This window comes from Suncus etruscus, chromosome 16, assembly GCF_024139225.1.
Source record: "Suncus etruscus isolate mSunEtr1 chromosome 16, mSunEtr1.pri.cur, whole genome shotgun sequence".
NCBI classification, from domain to species: domain Eukaryota; kingdom Metazoa; phylum Chordata; class Mammalia; order Eulipotyphla; family Soricidae; genus Suncus; species Suncus etruscus.
The window spans coordinates 36,591,921-36,612,841 of record NC_064863.1 but is presented as its reverse complement, the minus strand read 5'-3'; the positions used below and the strand labels follow the sequence as shown (position 1 = coordinate 36,612,841).

Here is a 20,921-nt window from a genome sequence, read left to right as displayed (position 1 = left end):
CCAACTGTTGCTATAAAAGACCTTGGATGTTTCGTAGATAGCTTGCCTGGTTCCAGCGTGAATGGAGAATGCCTATTCAACTGAGGCCTATGCCAGGTCATTATATCAATATTCAGGGTGTAAGGTACATTGTAATGAGATTTATTAGATAATAACTAATCTGTATGTATAGTGTTTTCCCATTTTAATGTGTCTATGCAAACAAGGATCAATGCCACGAAGCGTTATTGGTGCATCTGGAGGCAATAAGAACAAGACCAGCAATTTCCATGACATAGTTCAATCATAGGCATCAAACTGAGGGATAGTTCCACCACAATCCTTACTGAACAGCTTACAAAGAAAAGACAAGATGAAAAGTGGATAGAAACATCATGGTAGAAGAATATATAGAGAGTTACAGTAGTTAAAGAAAATAACCATAAAATATTCAAAAAATATATGTGTTCAATATGTGTTCGATTTGTGTCCTTCTAAATAGTTCTGGGATTTGTAAGATCTACTGTATGTCTTTGGTCAGAGATTGAAGCTGTGTGTTACTGAAGTTAAGAAGGGTAAATCTGGGGTACTGATGGTTGGGAGGAGCATATGATCGCGCGGGGGCGCTAGCCCCCGCGCGGTTTCAAAATGTAGACTGGTATGAAATTGCCAGTGACAGCCTGAGTATAGCTGAGAAATTATTTGCCTCCCCCCAGATCAAACTACACCCCCTGATCCACCCTCTAGAGCCGGCCTGGGAGTGGGGAAAACCCAGGGTGCCCCATGAGCTCCTCCCAGAAACCCACCTGGAGATTCGGAGGAAAGGGGGAGAGGGGGTTCGGGTGACCCAGCTCCGGGCCCCCCACCCTAGGCCAGGCCAAAAGGCCGCTGGCACATACGGAGGTCTGCCAGCTGCCCGCCCGTGCTGCTAAAAATCCAGCTCCAGGAAGGGAGAGAGACCCTCCCAAGCCCGAAGGACAGGGATTTAAGCCCAACCTAGGCCGGTCCCCAGACCCGGCCTGGGAGTGGGGAAAACCCAGGGTGCCCCATGAGCTCCTCCCAGAAACCCACCTGGAGATCCGGAGGAAAGGGGGAGAGGGGGTTCGGGTGACCCAGGTCCGGGCCCCCCACCCTAGGCCAGGCCAAAAGGCCGCTGGCACATACGGAGGTCTGCCAGCTGCCCGCCCGTGCTGCTAAACACATGACATATTTTCAAGGTGGGAGATGCCCCTGTACTGTAAACAAGTATCTTATCTCTAGTAGATAAGAACTCGTTTTTATACATAAGATTTTCCCTTTTTTTAGTGTGCCTTTGCAGGGAGAAATGGTGCTACATTATACTGCCGGTGTATTTGAGAGTGGGAAGAGAAGAAAACAAAAATAGGTCACACCCCCAGAAAGATAAAAATAGAAATAAAAATACATGTGCTCACATAATATATACAAAAAGAAAAAAGATTTAAAAAAATGAAATTAAAAAGTAATTAAAGGAACAAAGTGATGCAAGAGACTGCCTTACATATGGGGAAAAGCAGGTAAAGAGGTAGTTTAATACAGGTCTTATAGTTATGATGGAAGTATAGGTTTCCCCATTGTCTTTTGAGATTTTCTTGTGGTGTGTGGGTTCCCGGGTGCCTTTCATCAAACAACCTGACCCTCTTGAGAATGGCAAAAGATTTGCGGCAGGGAGGTCTTGGGAAGAGTTCTTGTGTTGGGGCTACTTTCAGAGTTAAGTCCGGTTTCAAGTAACAGTCCATGTTTGGAAGGGTTGGTAAGGAGGACCGTGCAGCATGAGTCAGCAGGGGAGTTGGTTGCCTTTTCTTGCAGGGGACAAGGTGTGGGTGTGACTGGTTGTCCCTTCGTTTGGGTTCTGGGTGCTGGTTCATTGGGGTAGGAGGTCAGTCTTGATGCCTAATGGATTAAGAACGGAGGGTGAAGAGTTTTAATAAGGTGGGAAATCTGGATGGGATTGAGGGGTGAAGGGATAGTCGGATTTCCAAAGGGGGGAAGGGGAAAAGTATTTGGACAGGGCAGGCGAGGAGAAAAGAGAAAATAAATTAAAGAGAAAAGGAGAAAAAAAGAAAAAAGAAAGTAGTGAGAAGAGAGGAGAAAGAGCAAGGGAATGCTAGTTTGCTTGAATGTGTTCAATGAGTAGGGCCTGTAGTATAAGTCTGTAGGTCACAGTTGCTACTTCAGTGGTCTGGCTGGTCACGTGCTTCAGGTCCTAAAAGAAGGTATAACCTAGAGATAAAGGGTATGTTAAAGAGTTTTATCAGGACATTCTCATAGTGCAAGCTGGGTATGGTATCTTGTGTGACTGAGCCCCAAGATGCCATCTTAGTTTGTCCACCCTTTGTGTTCAAGAATGCCTGTGGACAGAAAAGCTGAGAGGCTATTTTAAATATTAAGATTAAGGCATTAAAACAAATTGTTATGAAATGTTTCCCTTGGAGTCAGTGATTTCCCATGGTATTCTTTACCTGTAATCCTGTATAAGATCCCCAAGGGATTATTATGGGTCTTTGTAGTAGAAGACTGATTACATGCCTGTTCTCCCTATGCTGCTGTTTCTGCTGTTGCTGGTTTCTTTGTGGTATTATGTGTAGTCAAGAGTTTGTGTTGTTCCTCTTTCATGTGTTTTGGGCACTGCTCTCCGGTATATGTTGACTGTTACAGTGTTTGGAGTTTCTACCCTGTTAAACCCTTTTATTTGATTGTTGAGTATTAGTTGTATATAAGGTGTATGTTCCAGGTGCTTCAGAATAGTTCTATCATTCTGTATTTATCTTTTATCTTCTAGCTTGTTTCATTTAACATAATACGTTCTAGGTCCGTCCACGTTGCTGCAAAGTCTGTGATTGTATCATTTCTGACTGCCATGTAGTATTCCATTTTGTATAGATACCACATCTTAATGGTCCACTCATCTGTTGTTGGACATCGAGTTTGGTTCCAAGACTCGGCTATTATACTGAGTGCTGCGATAAATAGTGGGGTGCACACATACTTTGGAATGAATTCCCTTTCAACTTGGGGTAGATACCTAGGAGAGCAATTGCTGGGTCAAATGGAAGCTCAGTTCTGAGTTCTTTGATAACTCTCCAGACTGTTCTCCATAGGTGTTGGACTAGGGGGCATTCCCACCAGCAGTGGATGAGAGTGCCTTTTATACCGCATCCCCGCCAACAGAGATTGTTCCATTAGAAAATAAATTAGTTTTAAAGGTAAAATACTATTCATTGCAGCACTCAGTACAAAAGCTAAGACTTGGACTCAACCTAGATGTCCAAGAACAGACAAGTGAATCATGAAGATGTAGTGTACACACACACACACACACACACACACACACACACACACTGGTATACTACATATACTACATAGCTGTAAGGAATGATGCAGTCATGCAATTTGCAGCAACATGGATGGAACTGAAAGATACTATGTTAAATTAAGCCAGAAAAAGGATAAATACAGAATGGTATTATATGTGGTATTTAGAATAATTGCATGAAGAAACACAATGGTCTAGGTAGTTGTCTCGAATACTGTTGATTCCAACGTATAGTGAGGAGAAGGAAAGAAACCGAGTAGAAGAGAAGAAACACAAATATTAAAAGATAGGGCCAGGGCCCCAAAGGCAACAACAATGGACTAAAGAGGTCCAAACCTTAACAATCTAAACTTATAATGAGCCTGTTATATTAGCAATCTGGGGGAGAGGTAGCTAGGGGGTGGTATGGGATGCACATTAGAAACATTGGAGGAGGGAAGTTAACACTGGTGGTGGGATTGACCCTGATTCATTATATGTCTGAAACCCAACTATGAAGAACTTTGTAAATTAAAATGGTTTCAATAAGATTACATATTTTTAAAAAGTTAAAATGTAGTATATCATTTATCAAAAGGCATATTGAGCCCTGCTTTTCTCAGTAGTGTAGAGAAGGCAGAAGATGAATTTCTGCTATTCTGGTCATTTGTTTGGTTCACTAAAATGCTTGGCTACATGTAGATTTTAATCTCCATAGCCATATTTTTTTACCTTACATGATTTAAATTATTTTAAAGATTTTTTTAGCTTTAAATTGAGCAATTTAAATTCGTTAAAATTTAATTAATGTTTTATTGGGTGGAGAGGAGAGAAGTTTCTAATTATACTTTCATTCTCAGGAAGGCTTGATTAGAAGAAAGTAGCATTTCCTTTTCTTTGTTCCTGCTCCCATTCTACAAATGAAAAATGAAAAAAAAAAAAAGTCAGAATTGGGTCCTGGATGGTTCCATCTGTTCTGGGGTCATGAAATTCTGGTTGTCTCAAGAGTTATAAATTACCCTCTTTTATTTGGCTTTCAAATCTGAGGCCAGAAACCCCAAAATGCATAATACCACTAAGAAAGAAATTGCAGGTGAATTTTTTTCTAATCTAATAAAATCGTGAAGAATAAGTACTAAAAATTTTAAAACAGTAAGCTAAAAGTGAAGAATATCTAAATAACAGCAGACATTGTGTAGCAGAGTAAAAGTTAGAGAAAAATGAATTTGAAAGGAGGTTAAGATAAACCAATGATTGAAATTTATAGACTACGTTAACTAGGTCTTAAAATGACACAATGTACAATATTCAAAAATCAAACAATGCTCACTTTGAACAAAAGTTCTCTCACTGTAATTACAGCCCTCTCAGTAGGTTAAACTCTCTTATTTCTCAGCATTTGTTATTTTGAGGTTTGGGTTTTGGGATTTGTTTAGGCAATCCCTTAAACCCTAAAATTGTCCATGGTGAATGAGTTCAGTACACATAACATAGTGATCCACTTTGTGCATTCATTCTTTAAAAAAAACTTGACAATAGTTTAACCAACCTCCAGTCTGAAATTGTCCATGGACTGGTGCCACTTGAAACCACAGAAATAAACAGGTTAAACTACTAGTTTGAGAAATATTGCAGAAGAACAGTCAATCATTCAGCAGACAGGCCCAGCTTGTTTCTCATCTCTAGATACTGCAAAAATGCAGTATGGTGGGTACACTGTAGTGTTATGCAGTAGGTGCCAGTGGGGGTGCGGGGGAATGTGCATTGAAATCTTGCAGCACGTGGTAAGTGAAGTATTGCTAGAATATGAGATTCTTAAACCTTGTGGATCTATTCAGAAAGAAGTGTGGCAAAAATACGAAACAACTCTTACCTTATTATTTAGTGATATTGTATTTGCTGATATTAGGGGGGAATATATTGTACTCTAAAACTGATGCTGAAAGTGATTCCATTCATGCTTATTTGTTCCTGATAATGTTACCACATCCAATTTGTTGCTTAGTTAAGTGTGTTATGTATTCTCTTTCATTTCCAGGACACTGTAATTTATGATCGACTCGCAGAGACTTCAAAGTACAAAGAAATTACTCTCAAACACTTAGAGCAGTTTGCTACTGAAGGTGGGTGTATTATGGTAATGAAAATAGTTTAAAAAAATAAAGAAAAAATGATTTTTTGTTTATTTTAAGATTTCTGTTACCCTCAAACAGCAGTTTGCTACCGAAGGTGGGTGTATTATAGAAATAAAAAATGGTCAAAAATCAAGAAAAATTATTTTTGCTTTAAGATTCCTAAAGTAAGTTAATAATTAATATTGATCATGTTATCTCCATTAATGTATTGCATCATGCTATAACTATATGTGGATTGTATATTATTAATATGGATCAATATCTGACTTGTTACAGATCTTATTTTACTTCATACATAGCATTTTTTACAAGATCTTTTACTAGCAAAGAGATGACCGAGTAACATTTTCTAGCTAAAAAAATACATTTTAACTTAAGGACATGTGTAACTTTCTTATAGGCATACTCACTGGACTACTATTTAGGATAAACATATTTCAATATGCATTGGGAAACCCCAAAATTCATGACTCTAATTTCCATTTCACTATAGAGTTATAGGACAGTACCTCCAAATTGCCTTTGAAAAATATTTTTCTTTTTCTTTTCCTGAAGCAGTGACTACCAAAATTTTAAGAAATGTTACTCCCATATTTTAGTGACTATAGAACGAGTAACTCTGTTCCCTTTTCGGAGCAGAATTCACTTAGTTTAAATGCTGTGTATTTGTTCTAGAAGCAGTTCAGAGGCAAAGAAACAAGAACAAGTGAACTGAATATTCTAATCTGAATAGTGAAAGAAACAAATCTACAGCAATATTAAAATAGTTCTTGCTAGGGGAGGATAGGCAAGAGGTAGAGCATAGAACTTGCTTATGTAAGACCCCAAGTTCAGTCCCCAGGACTCATGGCCCTCAATTACTGTTAAATGTGGCCCTAGTGATTACCTGGAACACTGACAACCAAGCAGTCCCAGTTCTGTTGAGTCTGATCTCTATAAAAATGAAGCAGACTAAAATAATTATTCCATTTACTTTCCAATATAAGGCCTTTTCTTGTGTCCCTACCATAGGCCAGTTGCTGTGTCAGTTCAAATGCATGGGGACTGTTCTGAGTCCTGTTTCTGCACTACTGAATTGTACAGTGAGACCAGTGTATAGATAAGGGAGATAGTCTTGAGTCCAAAGCAGGAAGAAGGCGTGTTAAATACTGGGCTTCAGAACTTCAAGAGTGTACATAGATTTTTGAATGATTTTTTCCCCAGCATTTTGGGGCTGGAGGGAGTTGGTTTGGTGGTATCTCACCTGATAGTGCTCAGGGCTTACTTCTAGCATTACTTGGGTGCTTGAGATCACTCCTGCTAGTGCTCAAGGGACCAGGTGTATATTGGGCATCAAACTGGGGTTGGCCACATGCAAGGCAATTGCATAAACCCCTGTTCTATATCTCTGGTTTAGAATTTCTAGTCTTTATACTAAATTTACTCATTTTAAAGTAGCCATTATTGTTTCTCTATGTCCTAAGTTTGCATTTTTGACATTGTTTCCAGTAGCCTGGAGCCTGACCTCTTATCAGATCCCTTTTCCTCATCAAGCTGAGAAAGGTCAGAATGTTTTAGGAAAACATTAGGCTTTGATAAATCAAGGAGATGATCTTCTAATACACTTCCAACATACCGGGAAACTCCCTTGGCTATGGAGTTCAAGTTTCTTGAGATCCAACTTTGGATGCTGAGCAGGTTTAATTTACCCAGCATGCAGCACTGCATGGTTTCTCTTTTGAGTTGTGATGGAATTGGGAGGCATTTTTATTCTCTCTGACTGGCCCAAGGAGGTAGTATAGGGGTAAGGCACTTGCCTGGTAAGTGGCTGTCCATAGTTTGATCCAAGGCAGCATGTATAATCCTCCGAGCACCACCAGGTATGCCACCCCAGGAGAGAGGGGTCTGGTTTACCTTCTACGGGCCCCGAGGTAGAGCTCAAGGAGCTGTAGCTTATGCTTCATATACAGCAGACCAGGGTTGCAATCTTAAGAACCACCTAGATCCCTAATCATCACCAGAAGTGACCCTAAACCAAAATGAAATAAGTACATTTTTCCCAACTTAAAAGTTGCTGCTTCTCTGATAAAATGTTTATTTTTTAATTAAAATTAAAAAATTAAAAGAGAAATAAATGCTCATATTCCTAAACAGATTTTAATGGACTTGAACTCTTCCTCACCCTTTTTTTTCTGGCTTGAAGCTGAACCATACTTCTGTACCAGGAGCTCCCCAAGGTGCTTTTCCAGCCAAGTTTCCAAAGTAGAGAAACATGTGCTAATATGGCCCCAAGGATTCAAGATCTACTGTCAGGGAACAGGCAGTCCATAACCCTCCTCCCATTCTCATCCCGTAGAGTTCAGTCTTTGCCTCCTAGTGCCTTTGCTTTCACTTGTTTCCTCATCCACATTTTATTGAACTTGAGTTGCCTTACACCCAGAGGCCTAGAAAGCAGGGCTTATCTTCTAGCATTTGTTTTAGCTGACAAATGTTTTTGTCTCTTAACTGGCCCTATCCCATAGACATTTTTTCCATCACAGAAATTGCAGGCACCATGTACTGGGCAAAGTCTGAATATTTCAATAACTAAAATATCTGCTTTGATTGCTTGGCCAAGAGGCTTCTGTGGAGGACTCACTTTGTTATTGTTTTTTGTTTGTTTGTTTGTTTTTTGGGTGAGGGAGTCACTTGAAGCCAGTTAGACTTCACAGTACAAACTAGAGAGGGGTAGTGAGCAGTGATCCATATACATCAGCTGAGAGCAGATGATTCTCCCAGTGAACACCTCTAGGAGTCTTTCTTCCCTTTCTTCACAAGCTCTCAATGAAGTGAGCCTTTGTGCCTAGGACTGGGGTTACAGGAATTATGAACCCCAGGTTCCTGCACACTAGAAGCCCTATAAGCCTTTTGTTCATAGAGACCCACTGAAAACACTATGAAGTGTGATCATTTACACAAAAGGGACATTTGGAAATTTCTGCCTTGGGGATCAGAATGAGAGGGCTGTACTTCAGAAAGGACATTTTCAGAGCTGAGTTTTAAGAGTAGATGCAAGGCAGACAGTTGGGGAATGGGGTGGGTGTGATGCAGGGAGATGAAGACAGCATGACCAGCAGGTGCAGAGATACTGGATAGTAGGCCGGAAGTGAGAGTAGGGGTGGAAAGAGAGTGAGGTATATGGCAGATTAGCTCAGCTTTAGAGGTGGTACTTTTTTTTGGTGGAGGGGGGGCAGACCCGGTAATGCTCAGGGATTACTCCTTGTTATGTGTTCAGAAATTGCTCCTGGCTTGGGAGGCCATATGACCTGGGGATTGAACCCAGGTTCGTCCTGGGTCAGCCGCATGCAAGGCAAGCGTCCTACTGCTATGATATCACTTTGGCCACTGGAGCTGGTACTTTTATCTTGGGGGCAGTTGGGAGATTTCAGATATCAGAATAATCTAGTGAGATTCATATTTAAGAAATTTTTTATAATCCTGGAGAATGGATTATAGCAACAGAAATCTGAAATGGCAGGAGCCAAGATGAGATAATGGGGGATATTATTACACAGTTGGAAGGGACAAAGGTCTGTAATGGGGAGGGGGAGAGACAGTAACTTTGTGCCCCCAGAGTACAAACATTAACTCTATTGTAACCATGGTACCTCAGTTGCAATGAAATGTAGGTTTTAAATTTTTAAATGTTTTACTCTTCTGTACACACTAATTGTCCTCAGCAGAGATTAAACCCTTCAGTGTTGTGGTGCTTGCACACACTTTGGGTTGCAGTCCTGCTTGGGGTTGCATGCTCAGTTTCAGTTGTTGCACATGTAGGTGTGATGCATTGAGGGACTGCACACTTCATTGCCATAGTATCTGCACACATGGTGTATGAGATGAGGAATCCCACATGGACAGGAATTCCACCAGGTTAGCACTTGCCATGAGGATTGAGGAAGGACGGAGGATGGACCTTGCTGCCTTGTACCTGAATGACAGATATTCAACCACTGAGCCTTCCCCAGACCCCTAAAGTATGTTTTTTGAAAATTGGGCCTCCCCAAGAGTACTCAGGAAACCTGGAAGGCCCTGCCAAAAATTCATTATTAATATAGCTGGAGGGCGTGACCTGACTTAGTGCTGGTGAAGGGGCCCACAACTGATAGTATATAAAGGACCTTGCAGTGCTGAAGTCACAACCCAGGAGAGCTGCATTCCAGGCATGAGCATTGACCCCTGTCCTATCTCTCCAAACTGAAACAGACATTATACAATAAGGATTTTTAAAAATAATTTCTTTATATAAGCACTGTGGTTACAGAAATGTTCATATTTGGGTTTCAGTCATTGAATACATATCGCCCTTCACCAGTACAACTTTCCTGCCACCAATATCCCTCATTTCCATCCCCCCACCTCTTCCTATCTCCAGGACAGGCATTCTGCTTCTCTATCATTGTCATGGTAGTTGTCACTCTTGGGCAAGCTCCTCATCTCTATTGTCTCTGGATATTTTTACCAAACTGCTTTTATTTTTCTTATATTCCACAGGTAAGTGTGACTATTCTATGTCTATCCTTCTTCCTCTGACTCATTACACTCAGGATAATAATCTCAATGTCCATCCATGTATAGGCAAATTCCATGAAAAACTAACCTAAGGTTTTAGGCTTCTTGAATTTGACTTCAGCTTACTGGGGCTTTAGCAGTGTTTTCAATATAAGATTTTTGACAAATACATATTGAAATGTCAAACCCCTGGCTACATTTTGCTTGATGTTGGAAACTAAGTTTGCCACATTTTTCAGGGCTCCGCACACTCTGCTTTGCTGTGGCTGAGATTTCAGAGAGCGACTTCCAGGAATGGCGAGAAGTTTACCAACGAGCCTCCACCGCGCTGCAAAACCGGCTACTCAAGCTCGAAGAGAGCTATGAATTAATCGAAAAGGTAGGTAGACGTGAGCTGGGCTCCAAAAAACTCATTGTCGCCTCAAAGAGCCAATAGAATAAAAAATTCACAGTCTTGATGCATACACCACCCACAGTGTAGCATCCTTCAGGCTCCACCTTGACAAGCTTTCACACCTGTTCATTTGCCAGAAAGTCTCTGATGTTGGTGTGAGTTATCTTCACTCTTTCCAGTAGTAAATCAGGGCAAGCTAGTTGTTTAGCTTGTGGTTTTCATTACTTGTGAACCACTAGCACTCAACATCCCCTCCCCCTAAAAAGCTTAAACTAAACTTTAAACTTTTTAAACTAAAAACTACTTTTTAGTTTAAAAAGTTTAAACTAAAAGCACAGGTATCATATAATGTGATCATGTAACTAACTGTTCTTCATAGGTTATAATTACTTCTGGAGGTATAAATATTTATGACTATTTCTTAACTCCCTTATATTTTATATATTTTATACATATGTATGTCATATATACACGTAATATATATGTACTTATATATTCTTATCCTGTTATAAGTTAACTTATTTCACAGATAGAGAAACCAAGGCTGGGCCAGAGCGATAGCACAGAGGTAGAGCATTTGTTTGCCTTTCACGTGGCTGATCCAGGATGGGCCTCAGTTCAATCCCTGGCATCCCATATGGTCCCCCAACACAGGAGCAATTTCTGAGCACATAGCCAGGAGTAATCCCTGAGCACCACAGGGTGTGTGCCCTCATAAAAGGGAAAAGCTCTGGTGGAGGAGAAGGGAAAAGTCCTCATGTCTATCTCAAAGCATAAGTATCATATGTGATAATATAACTATTGATGTGATAATACAGTTGTATTCTTCATAGGTTATAATCATTTCTGGAGGTATGAATATTTATGACCATTTTATACTTCCCTTATATTTTAATTAATTTGGTACCCTGCTTATTTCTCAGAGTATTTTTATTGTATATATAGTACTTCCCATAGTATCTCTGCTCCTTTTTTTTTTTGGGGGGGGGGCCATACCCGGCAGTGCTCAGGGGTCACTCCTGGCAGGCACGGGGGACCATATGGGACACCGGGATTCAAACCAACCACCTTTGGTACTGGATCAGCTGCTTGCAAGGCAAATGCCGCTGTGCTATATCTCCGGGCCCTCTCTGCTCCTAATTTTAAGAGGAACACACAAAGTCGGCTGTTGTCATAAATCAACTGTGAATTTCTCTTTCTTCTCTTCCTAACATAATTAAATATAATTATGTCTTTGGGTATTAACATAATCTGAGACCATGACCATACTTTTTTTTTTATACTCTCCATTCAAAATCTTGTGTAGAGCCAGAGGGACAACTCAATAAACTGGACATTTGGTTTTTATGCAAGAGTCCTGTCTGGGTTTGATCCCTGGTACCATGTTTCCTCCAGGTACAATCTGGAATAACCCAACCCCTATCCCCAAGAACTGAGTAGTACCTGAACACTGCTGGATGTAGCCCAAACAAAAAGAAAAAGCATTTCATATCATCTTTAAGCTCAAAATCAATCAATTGTATTGATTTAAAATATTTTGTATTTCTTACTTTTTTATTTCAAACAGTAAATTTAAATAACAAAAACAAACTACTCTGTTGTAGGATGAGTCTTTTTATCCTCCCTCTTTGCTATAAAGCTTGAAGTATAGCCTTCTTCCTCAAATATATGTGACAAATCATTTGAAAATGGATTTCAAAACATTGAATTTTGTTTCTACTGATAAGGAATTGAATTTTTAATACACCCAGCATGTTACTCTAAAAACCTTAGCAGTTATAGTTTCATAGGTTTAACTTTGGGATATTTGTGTGTGTGTGTGTGTGTGTGTGTGTGTGTGTGTGTGTGTGTGTGTGTGTGTGTGTGTGTGTGTTTCACAGGTTTAACTTTGGGATATTCGGGTGTGTGTGTGTATGTGTGTGTGTGTTTGTTGTGGTACTAGGGCACACCTTCAGCCTTTCTATAGTTCCCTCAATTGTGCTATTAGCATCCTGTTTGAATTTGGCATTAGTATTATGCAAATATTAAAGGAAGTCATTCAGTATTTCTTGTCAAAGGTGTATTAGTATCAATTATTTTCTATGATTTTTTGCTTTCTGAATTTTTTGGGTTTCTCCTTCACAATAAAAAAATAAAATAAGAAGAAGTGTAATACCTATTTGGTGTAATTTTTTTAAATTACCATTACAAATTAGCACTTCCAACTTTTAATTGAAATAATTCAACGATTTTCCAGCAGATGGCGATCACGAGTCATAGTAAAATTTAGGTTGCCAAGCCCACAGCTACAGTTGAGTTGTGCTTTTTCTTTGCAGATACTGGAAGTTCCTTTATAACCATGTCTTATCTAAAGTCATAAAATAAGTAAAATACATAAAATTATAAATAGGTAAATTAAATGGAAAATAGTCATTTTAACTCAGACCTCTCTTCTTTTTTTATAAACCATGTTATGAGGCTGGTATCAGCTTGGTGCTTGGAAGTTACTCCTGACAGTGATCAGGGAACCATGTGGTGCCAGAGATTGAGCCTTGGCCTCCTGTTTTCAAGACACGTGCTGCAGTTCTTGAGTCTATCTTTCCAAATTTCATTGGAAAAAAAATCTAGGACTCAGAAAGGCAAAAGATTAGCTCCTTTGCTCAGCCAGCTCATTCAAAATACGGGATAATTTTCTAGGTCCATCTGAAAACCTAACATGTGTGTTCACTTTTCATTCAGCAATTTAATCCCTGTGCTGTATCAGGATGCACAGCCACATAAGAACCATGCTGCCATGGTCTTCTAAGTTCACCATCTGGACTGTTTCTTAGAATCTGAAGGAACCCACAGGATTATCCCACAATTAATGGGTCTGGAGGAAGCACTTGGAAATGTGGTAACTTTTGAAATAAACCTCAAAAGATTGTTGTGTTTGGGGGAGCACACCAGGCAGTGCTTGGCTTTACTCCTGGTTCTATACTCAGGGACCACTCCTGGTAGTGCTTGGGGGACCATATCCCATGCTGCAGATCAAACTGGGTGAGTATAGTACAAAGCAAGCACCTATCTGCTCTCCAGCACTAGACTTTTATCTATTAAAAGAGAGCTGATGTCTTTATTGAGGAATTGGGGAATAATAGGTATAGAGGGTTCCCCAAACGTCCTGCAGATAAGAGATTTCTGAAAATTTCAGAAATTTCTTGAAAATGACATTTCCTGATAGTTTGAGAACCAAAGAGTTTTAGTAACAGGGAGATGCTCTCTTCATCTCACATTGAAATTCCATTTGTATTTATTAGTGTTCTTTAGGAGCTGTTAACCCTCATTCAAATAGGGAGGGACCAGCCAGGTCTCCACACATCAGAGCTCACATTTCTGGCATGACTGCTCTGGTCTCAGGGACACTCTCTTAATTTTTTTGTTTTTTGTTTTTGGATTTTGGGGCCACACCCTCTGACACTCAGGGGTTACTCCTGGCTATGTGCTCAGAAATCGCACATGACTTTGAGGACCATATGGGATGCTAGGGGATCGAACCAAGGTCCATCCTAGGTTAGCGTGTGCAAGGCAGACACCCTACCACTTGTACCACCACTCTGCCCCAGATACTCCCTTAATCTTAGCTGTGTTATAGCTTCTTTAAGCTGTTTTAAATGAGATATGCTGGTTTCACATTCTCTTTCTCTTTTAGTTAATGACCTTTAATTATGTTTCATATGTAGTCCAGTGTTTCTACTATGGCCATCTCCTGACCTTGATTCTTTTAGCTGGCTCCCTGTCCTACCAGTTTACTCCATGAGCCTCATTCTTTGACCCACATTGATGTGATTTTACCTGTAGCTCTCTTGGAATATACTGGAGTGCCCTCAAAATATTCTATGGTCCCTGGCTGAGAAATGCTGATAGAGCCTATTGAATTACAAGATTGTGAATTTCAGGGTCCAGAGTGGTGGTGCAAGTGGTAAGGTGTCTGCCTTGCCCACGCTAGTCTAGGACGGACCACAATTTAATCCCCCAGTGTCCTAAATTGCTCCCCAAGCCAAGAGATTTTTCTGAGCAGATAGCCAGAAGTAACCCCTGAGCATCACTGGGTGTGGCCCCCAGAAAACAAAGAAAAGAAAAAAAAAAGGATAGTGGATTTTCGGGGAGGGGGGCCACACCCGGCGGCGCTCAGGGGTTACTCCTGGCTGTCTGCTCAGAAATAGCTCCTGGCAGGCACGGGGGACCATATGGGACACAGGGATTCGAACCAACCACCTTTGGTCCTGGATCCGCTGCTTGCAAGGCAAACGCCGCTGTGCTATCTCTCCGGGCCCAAGATAGTGGATTTTAAACTAAGAGCAGAGCCCTAAAAAGTGGAGCAGAGTAAACAGAGAGACTTTAGCAATTTCCAGGAATACATAGGTGCAATAAAATAGAAATTATGTTTTAAAATAGGGCAGGAGCCAAAGTAATAGTACAGTGGGTAAGTGCTTACCTTGCATGTGGTTGACCTGGGTTCAATCCTGACACTTCATATGGTCCCCTGGCACTGCCAGGAGTAATTCCTGAGTGTAGGGCTCAGTTATTCCTGAGCTCAAGAGGGTGTGACCCAGAAAAGAACATCAAGTTTTCATATAAAAAGGAAAAAAATATTAAGACAGCAACACCATTTTTTCTAAACAAAATATTGCCTAACTACACAGAACTGAGTACAGAGTGGAGGGGTGAAGAGAAATCCCTTATTTCTGCCACTGCTTAGCCTCAGCATGGTTCCCCAATGAAGTTTTCCACAATGCTCCATAGGACATTGTGGAGATAAATTTATACATCTGAATGTGAGTAGCAGGCACTTTGCCTCTCAGAATCACTCTAAGTATCTCTCTTCAATTTTCAAAGATTGAACATCATGATAGGTCTAGACAAGATATTCTTGAACATATTTGCATTTATGATGCCAAATGGTCACTTGTCTGATGATGTTACATTAAGGGCTTTCAAAATTAGAGAATAAGAGGCTGCATTGATTGCACAGTGGGTAAGACATTTGCTATGAATACAACCACCCCCAGATTGATCCCCAGCACCACTTATGGTCCTCCAAACACTTCCAGGAATGGTCCACAGCTGCACCTAATCCCCAAAAATCAGAATAATTTGAGTCTGTCCCTAAGGTAAGATTATTCATAAAAAGCAACAGAATAAGTGAAAATAGTATTGTGATTAAGGTGGCACTTTTTAGCCCTAATCTTGATACTTTTGTTTTGGGGCTACCTGGTAGATCTCTGGACTTTTATTTTCTTTTTTAATAAATGCTTAAGAATCACACCTGGTGGTGCACAGGAATTAAATGCAGTGCCACAGGTAGAACTGGGCTTCGCCATGTGCAAGGCAAGTGCCTAAATCCCTGTACTCTCTCTCCAGGATCCCCAGTCTCAGTCTTATTCCTCAAATGTGTGTTCAAAAAGTTAATTGAGTTTTAGGAATTTAGTGAAAGTTTTATGTCTTTGGGGAATTTTAATTCCTTATATAAACTGGAGAAGAAAAAAAAAAAGCCCAGCAAATTGAGAAGTCAGTAACTTCTTTCTCTTGAAATGGGGCTGCAACACATTTTCATCATCCTTCCTCCCTCCTTTTCTCCTTTCCTCCTTCCATCCCTCCTTCTCTCCTTCCCTCCCTCCCTCACTCACTCCCTCCCTCCCTTTCTTTCTTCCTTCCTTGCTTTGTGTTTGGGGGCACATCTAGCAGTGCTTAAGTCTTACCTCTGGCTCTGTGCTCAGAAGTTACTCCTGGAAGACTTGGGGGACCATATGGGGTGCCAGGGATAATACCCAGGTCAGCCTTGTACAAATCAAGTATCCTATTCTCTGTACTATTGCTTGGACCCTTATCACTTTTTTAGTACAGCAAAATTGAGCAGAACACACCCTTTTACCCTCCAAAGTCAATCAAGGAAAACAGACATGGAAGGTTGGAAAAGAGATTGTTGACCCTGTTGACTATCTTTTGGAAGAAAAGATTTAGATCTTTACCTTAGTATATACACTAAACCCTCATCTCTGCCATGAGGTTCTTCGGTTGGGCCACAGCACTTATTCAGGATTTAAAAGAACTTAAGAGTGCTCTAATTTCTTTCTCAATATAACTGCAACATCTTTTTATCTCTTAGTATATGAAGGCAAAAAGGTGATATTTATTACTATGATGCCCCTGGCATACACGAATGAGACAGTTCTGTAGTTAATGCACAAAGGGATTATTAGGACTCAGGTCAGATACTTCAGGTATCCTGACCCAGTTTGAAAGGATGATCCTAAAGCATCCTTCTGGCTTTTGTGGACAGTAACACCTCTTTGTCTCTCTTTGTCACCACTTGAGAGAATTTGCAGTTGTCTCATTCTTCCACACACTTTGGCCTCTTTTACCTTCTTGTTTCTCATTCTTTGCAAAGATAATAGATCTAGACTTGTAATTTTAGATTATGAAACCACTTAGAATGTGGGTCTGTACTTCTCAAATGCAGTTATTTTTTTAATTGAGTTAATTCATTTCTTAGAATTTGGTCAGAGAAAATGGCAAAAAAAGTAACTGAATTGTGATGAAGCTTATGCTTCATTAACAGAAATTTCTCTAAAATTTCTCACCTTCTTGGTTCTGGCATTTTACACTTATTTTAATTACCTACCAATAACTTCTAATATTATAAAAGCTGGTTATTATGTTCAGAGTACATACCAAACAGAATGAATGATGGTCTTTGTGTCAATTGAACCATTATTGAAGCATTGTTTCTTTAATAATATGGGGAGGAAAAAAACATACTCCTCTTTACTTTTTCTCTTTTTAAGGAGGAATTTTTGAGAAATATGGTTCAACAAATTAAAACCTATTTTATAGGTTCTATAAAAGTTTTCACAAAAGTTTGTGACCAAAGGGTCATTTATCAACTTTTAAGAATTTTCTAAAAACTATGTTACAGCATCATCTCTCTATGTCTTTCTGTTTCTCTCTCTTCTCTATCTCTCCTCTCTCCCTCTTACTCTCTCTCCTTTCAATCAAATAGCAATATTCTTTTGGCTCACTTCTTAAAAATTATGATTATGTCCTCTGCTAGATTGAAGCTTGAACAAGCATCATGTTTTTTTGTTATTCATTACTGTTCCCACCTGGACTAGATGTTCATTACTGAATAAATACTTGATGAATAAGTGAATAATTCAGTTAAATAATTTACTCGGAAGACAGGGCCAGAGAGATACTACAAATGATAAGAAGCATACCTTGCATATGGCTGAACCTAAGTGGATTCCTAGCACCACATAGTCCCCCAAGCACCACCCTAGAAGCTTCTGAGCATGGCAAGGACAGTTTAAGTAATCTCTGACACTGCAGAGCAGTGTACTGCCTGAGCAGTACTGCGTCCTCGGGTCTTCATGAGAACCACCAGCCTGATATGCCAAAACTCACCATAATGGGCCCTTTCCCTTGGAGCACTACTTGGAAGGCCCAGACCTTCTTCCCAAAAAAGAAGCCAATGCAAACCTGACCCCTATTACTAATATGGCTCATTCTTTTTAGATATTTGAGGACATTGGAAGAAGTTATCTCTAAGAAATTATTTAGGACTTTATTAGAAAATAGAATTAAGAGCTTTGAGGACTGTACTTTTCAGACCAAGGAGACAACACAAAGGACTAGTTCTCATGCTTTATATTCAGGAAGTTTGGGTTCAGTCTCTGCACAGCATGGTCCATAAGCACATCCAGCACTGCACCGGGAGTAGTCCCTGAGCAACCTATGTGTGGTCTTCAAATAAAATGCATACATGCACACTCAAATAAGCAAATAGCCTCCAAGAATGTAATCTTTAGAAATTTTAACCCGATTAGAAAAAGTCTTCCAAGTTAAAATTCCTATAAATGTGAGAAGCACATAGTTGGAGAGATTCAAGCACATTTTAGGCTTTGTTCTGGGTTCTGGAACACAGCAGCAGGCAAGGATAGAAAATTTCTGTTTTGGCTTAGTCTTCAAGTCCAAGTTCTCCCTTAAACACTCATCTTGCATGCTTGGCTCTATGTCTATTTGCTTTTTCCACTCTGGAGAAGCCTGTGTTCTCTCCTGAACACATACTTGTAAGTTATTTCAATAAGTCTTTTTTCACTGTGGCAGGAGAGGGACAGTCAGTGTATAAATTGACCAATGAAATTGCAGATAGGACTCACTCAGTGCCCTGTACTTGCCAGGTGTCTGTCACTGTGTTAGGACAAGTGGGAGAAGCTATATTTTAATCTAATTCCCTTTACCTGCTCCTCAAGTAGTTTACGTTTCTGGGACATTTTTAAAGTCTGCCTGGATGTGATGGAACAACCATCACACTCAGTGTAACTAAACACGAGTTAGCACCTTTTGTGATAGGTGATGAGCAGTTTAGAGGATTCCTAGAGAAATCTAAAACTCAGTAGAAAACAGGCTGTTCCTTGAACATTTTGACTGCCAAGTTCACAGTAACTTCTGTGTTCAAATGGAAGGCTTTTGCAGATAAAGCCACCATTTCTATTCTTAGTAGCTACATATATCACTTTCATTTGTGCTAAAAAATGAAACTAGATGAAAATTTACATGATGTGCTACTGATTTGTTGGTTTAAGATTTCAGTAATTTCCTGTTTTACTGTTTACTTTAGAACATTCACAGTCTATCAACTCATCTACTAATAAGACCTGCCAGTTTTTGGCCTTTGCAGACCTCCAAGTCTTCTGTTCTTTACCATGATTAAGATGAGAAGCCCCCAGTCATGCTGGGGGATGGCATGGTACACAGTGCTCAAACTCAGCCTGCAGTCTTAGACATGATTCTAGGCTTGACCCTACAACCTAGAACCACGTGCATGCACATGAGCCAAATTATTATTTTGGGGTTCCTTACCTCCCATGGTCTTATTCCTGCTGACCCATATATTCTGCCTGCATGGCCACATGGTTCTGACCTGCTATTGAACTATGCAGTATCAGTAGGCAGGATGGGGTGTTGAGGATTGAATCTAGGACCTTCCATATGCTCTATTCACACTCTTCCATGAGCCATCATCCTGTAGTTTAAGAGCCTTTAAATTGATATATTCAACATGATCCATTGGGTGCCCAAGTGTGTAGTTGAAGAGCCCCTGTATTTTAGCAAATGCCAGTACTATAATTTCTATTTTTACTGTTTCCTTCATTTTTTCTTCTTTTGTAGTTTCAGTTTTTACAATATTTTTGTGAGAATTATTAACAGAACACATAACAAAAATATAAACAAGTGGACTGGAAACATAATATAGTGGTTAGAGCATTTGCCTTGCACATGATCGAACTGATTTGCATAGCTAATATCATATTTGGTCTCCCAAGCACAGCCAGAAATGATCTTTAAGCACAGACCCAGATGTGTCCCCCTCCAGTGAAAAGGCTTTGAGATATATATATATGTGTGTGTATGTATATATATGTGTATATATACATGTATATGTATACTTATATATATACTTAAGTGTATATATATACTATATTAGTTGGTAAACTGGTCAAGACTCAGTGTTTCTTTTTGTCTTCTATTTATAAAAAAAAGTCTGAAATGATTGATCTTAATTGCATACTTAAAATAACCCTATTTGTAAATCTTGCTGATACAGATTCTTAGGCAAGTTATTTGCTGAGGGATTCATATCCAATTTGTAGTTGGGCAGGGATTCAATTCCCAATTGTGTCTTAATCCCCAGCCCCCTATCAATAATCACTGTGTTTGGGGCTGGAGAGCTGGCTCAAAGAACTGAGGATCTGAGTTGGAGCCCTACACCATACAATTCCCCTAGTAGCATCCGGACTGTTTCAGGCCTCCTGAGTATTGCTGGGAGGTCCCCCAAAAGAAATACATTTTTAGAAAGTAATCTGTATGTTATTCTGCCAGTGTGGTTTAAAGGAAATGGAATGTATGTAAAAAAAAGTTGGAGACTTGGAAAATCAAATGTAACTAGTGTGCAGTTGCATAATCACTAACTCAGCACTTGGATCTAGGAGTTACCAGTGTATTCAGTACTTGTCTGCTTAATAAATGAGGCTGCTGTTCTGTGCTCCTTCTAATGCAATAGACTCTACTTCCCTTCAAATTGAAGGTAGAATTCTATCATTCATGATTTTCCCTCAACTCATCTTTAGAATTTTACTCAAAGTACTGTGGGTCTCCTCAGAGCTGTAAGTACATGCTTGCCGTTGCTGGTCTATGAGTAATTTTATTCTGAATACTTCGTAGAAGATTTTCCACACTGGGTATTGCTGTCTTCCCACTCAGATAAGATGGATGTGTTGTTTTTGCTGGCTACACCCAATTCCTTCTCAAATCCTGATTCTTTGCAGCTGGGTGTGTGAAGTCTGGCCTTATTTGGCAAGCCCCTGGCTATGTGAGAATTCAAATATGATTTTTGTGATTCAAAAGACATCAAGTTAAAACATACTGCATAGCTACAGGGAGAGAAGAAAATGAAGCGGTTGCGTGATTTCTCCAGAAATAAACCAATGAGCAGTTCTAATGAGTTAGTGGTGTTAGTGTTCTGGAACTCAGCTCTACCAGAAAGGAG

At 39.9% G+C, this 20,921-nt stretch overlaps 1 protein-coding gene across 1 annotated transcript in view; it reads left to right on the top strand.

Annotated features, from left to right (window-relative positions):
- ATP8A1 (ATPase phospholipid transporting 8A1) overlaps nucleotides 1-20,921 on the top strand; it is a 267,076-nt gene that overhangs the window by 129,938 nt on the left and 116,217 nt on the right. Inside the window, 2 exon segments of the mRNA XM_049790104.1 lie at nucleotides 5,331-5,415; nucleotides 10,197-10,336. Of these exon segments, the coding sequence (XP_049646061.1) occupies nucleotides 5,331-5,415; nucleotides 10,197-10,336 (225 nt within the window).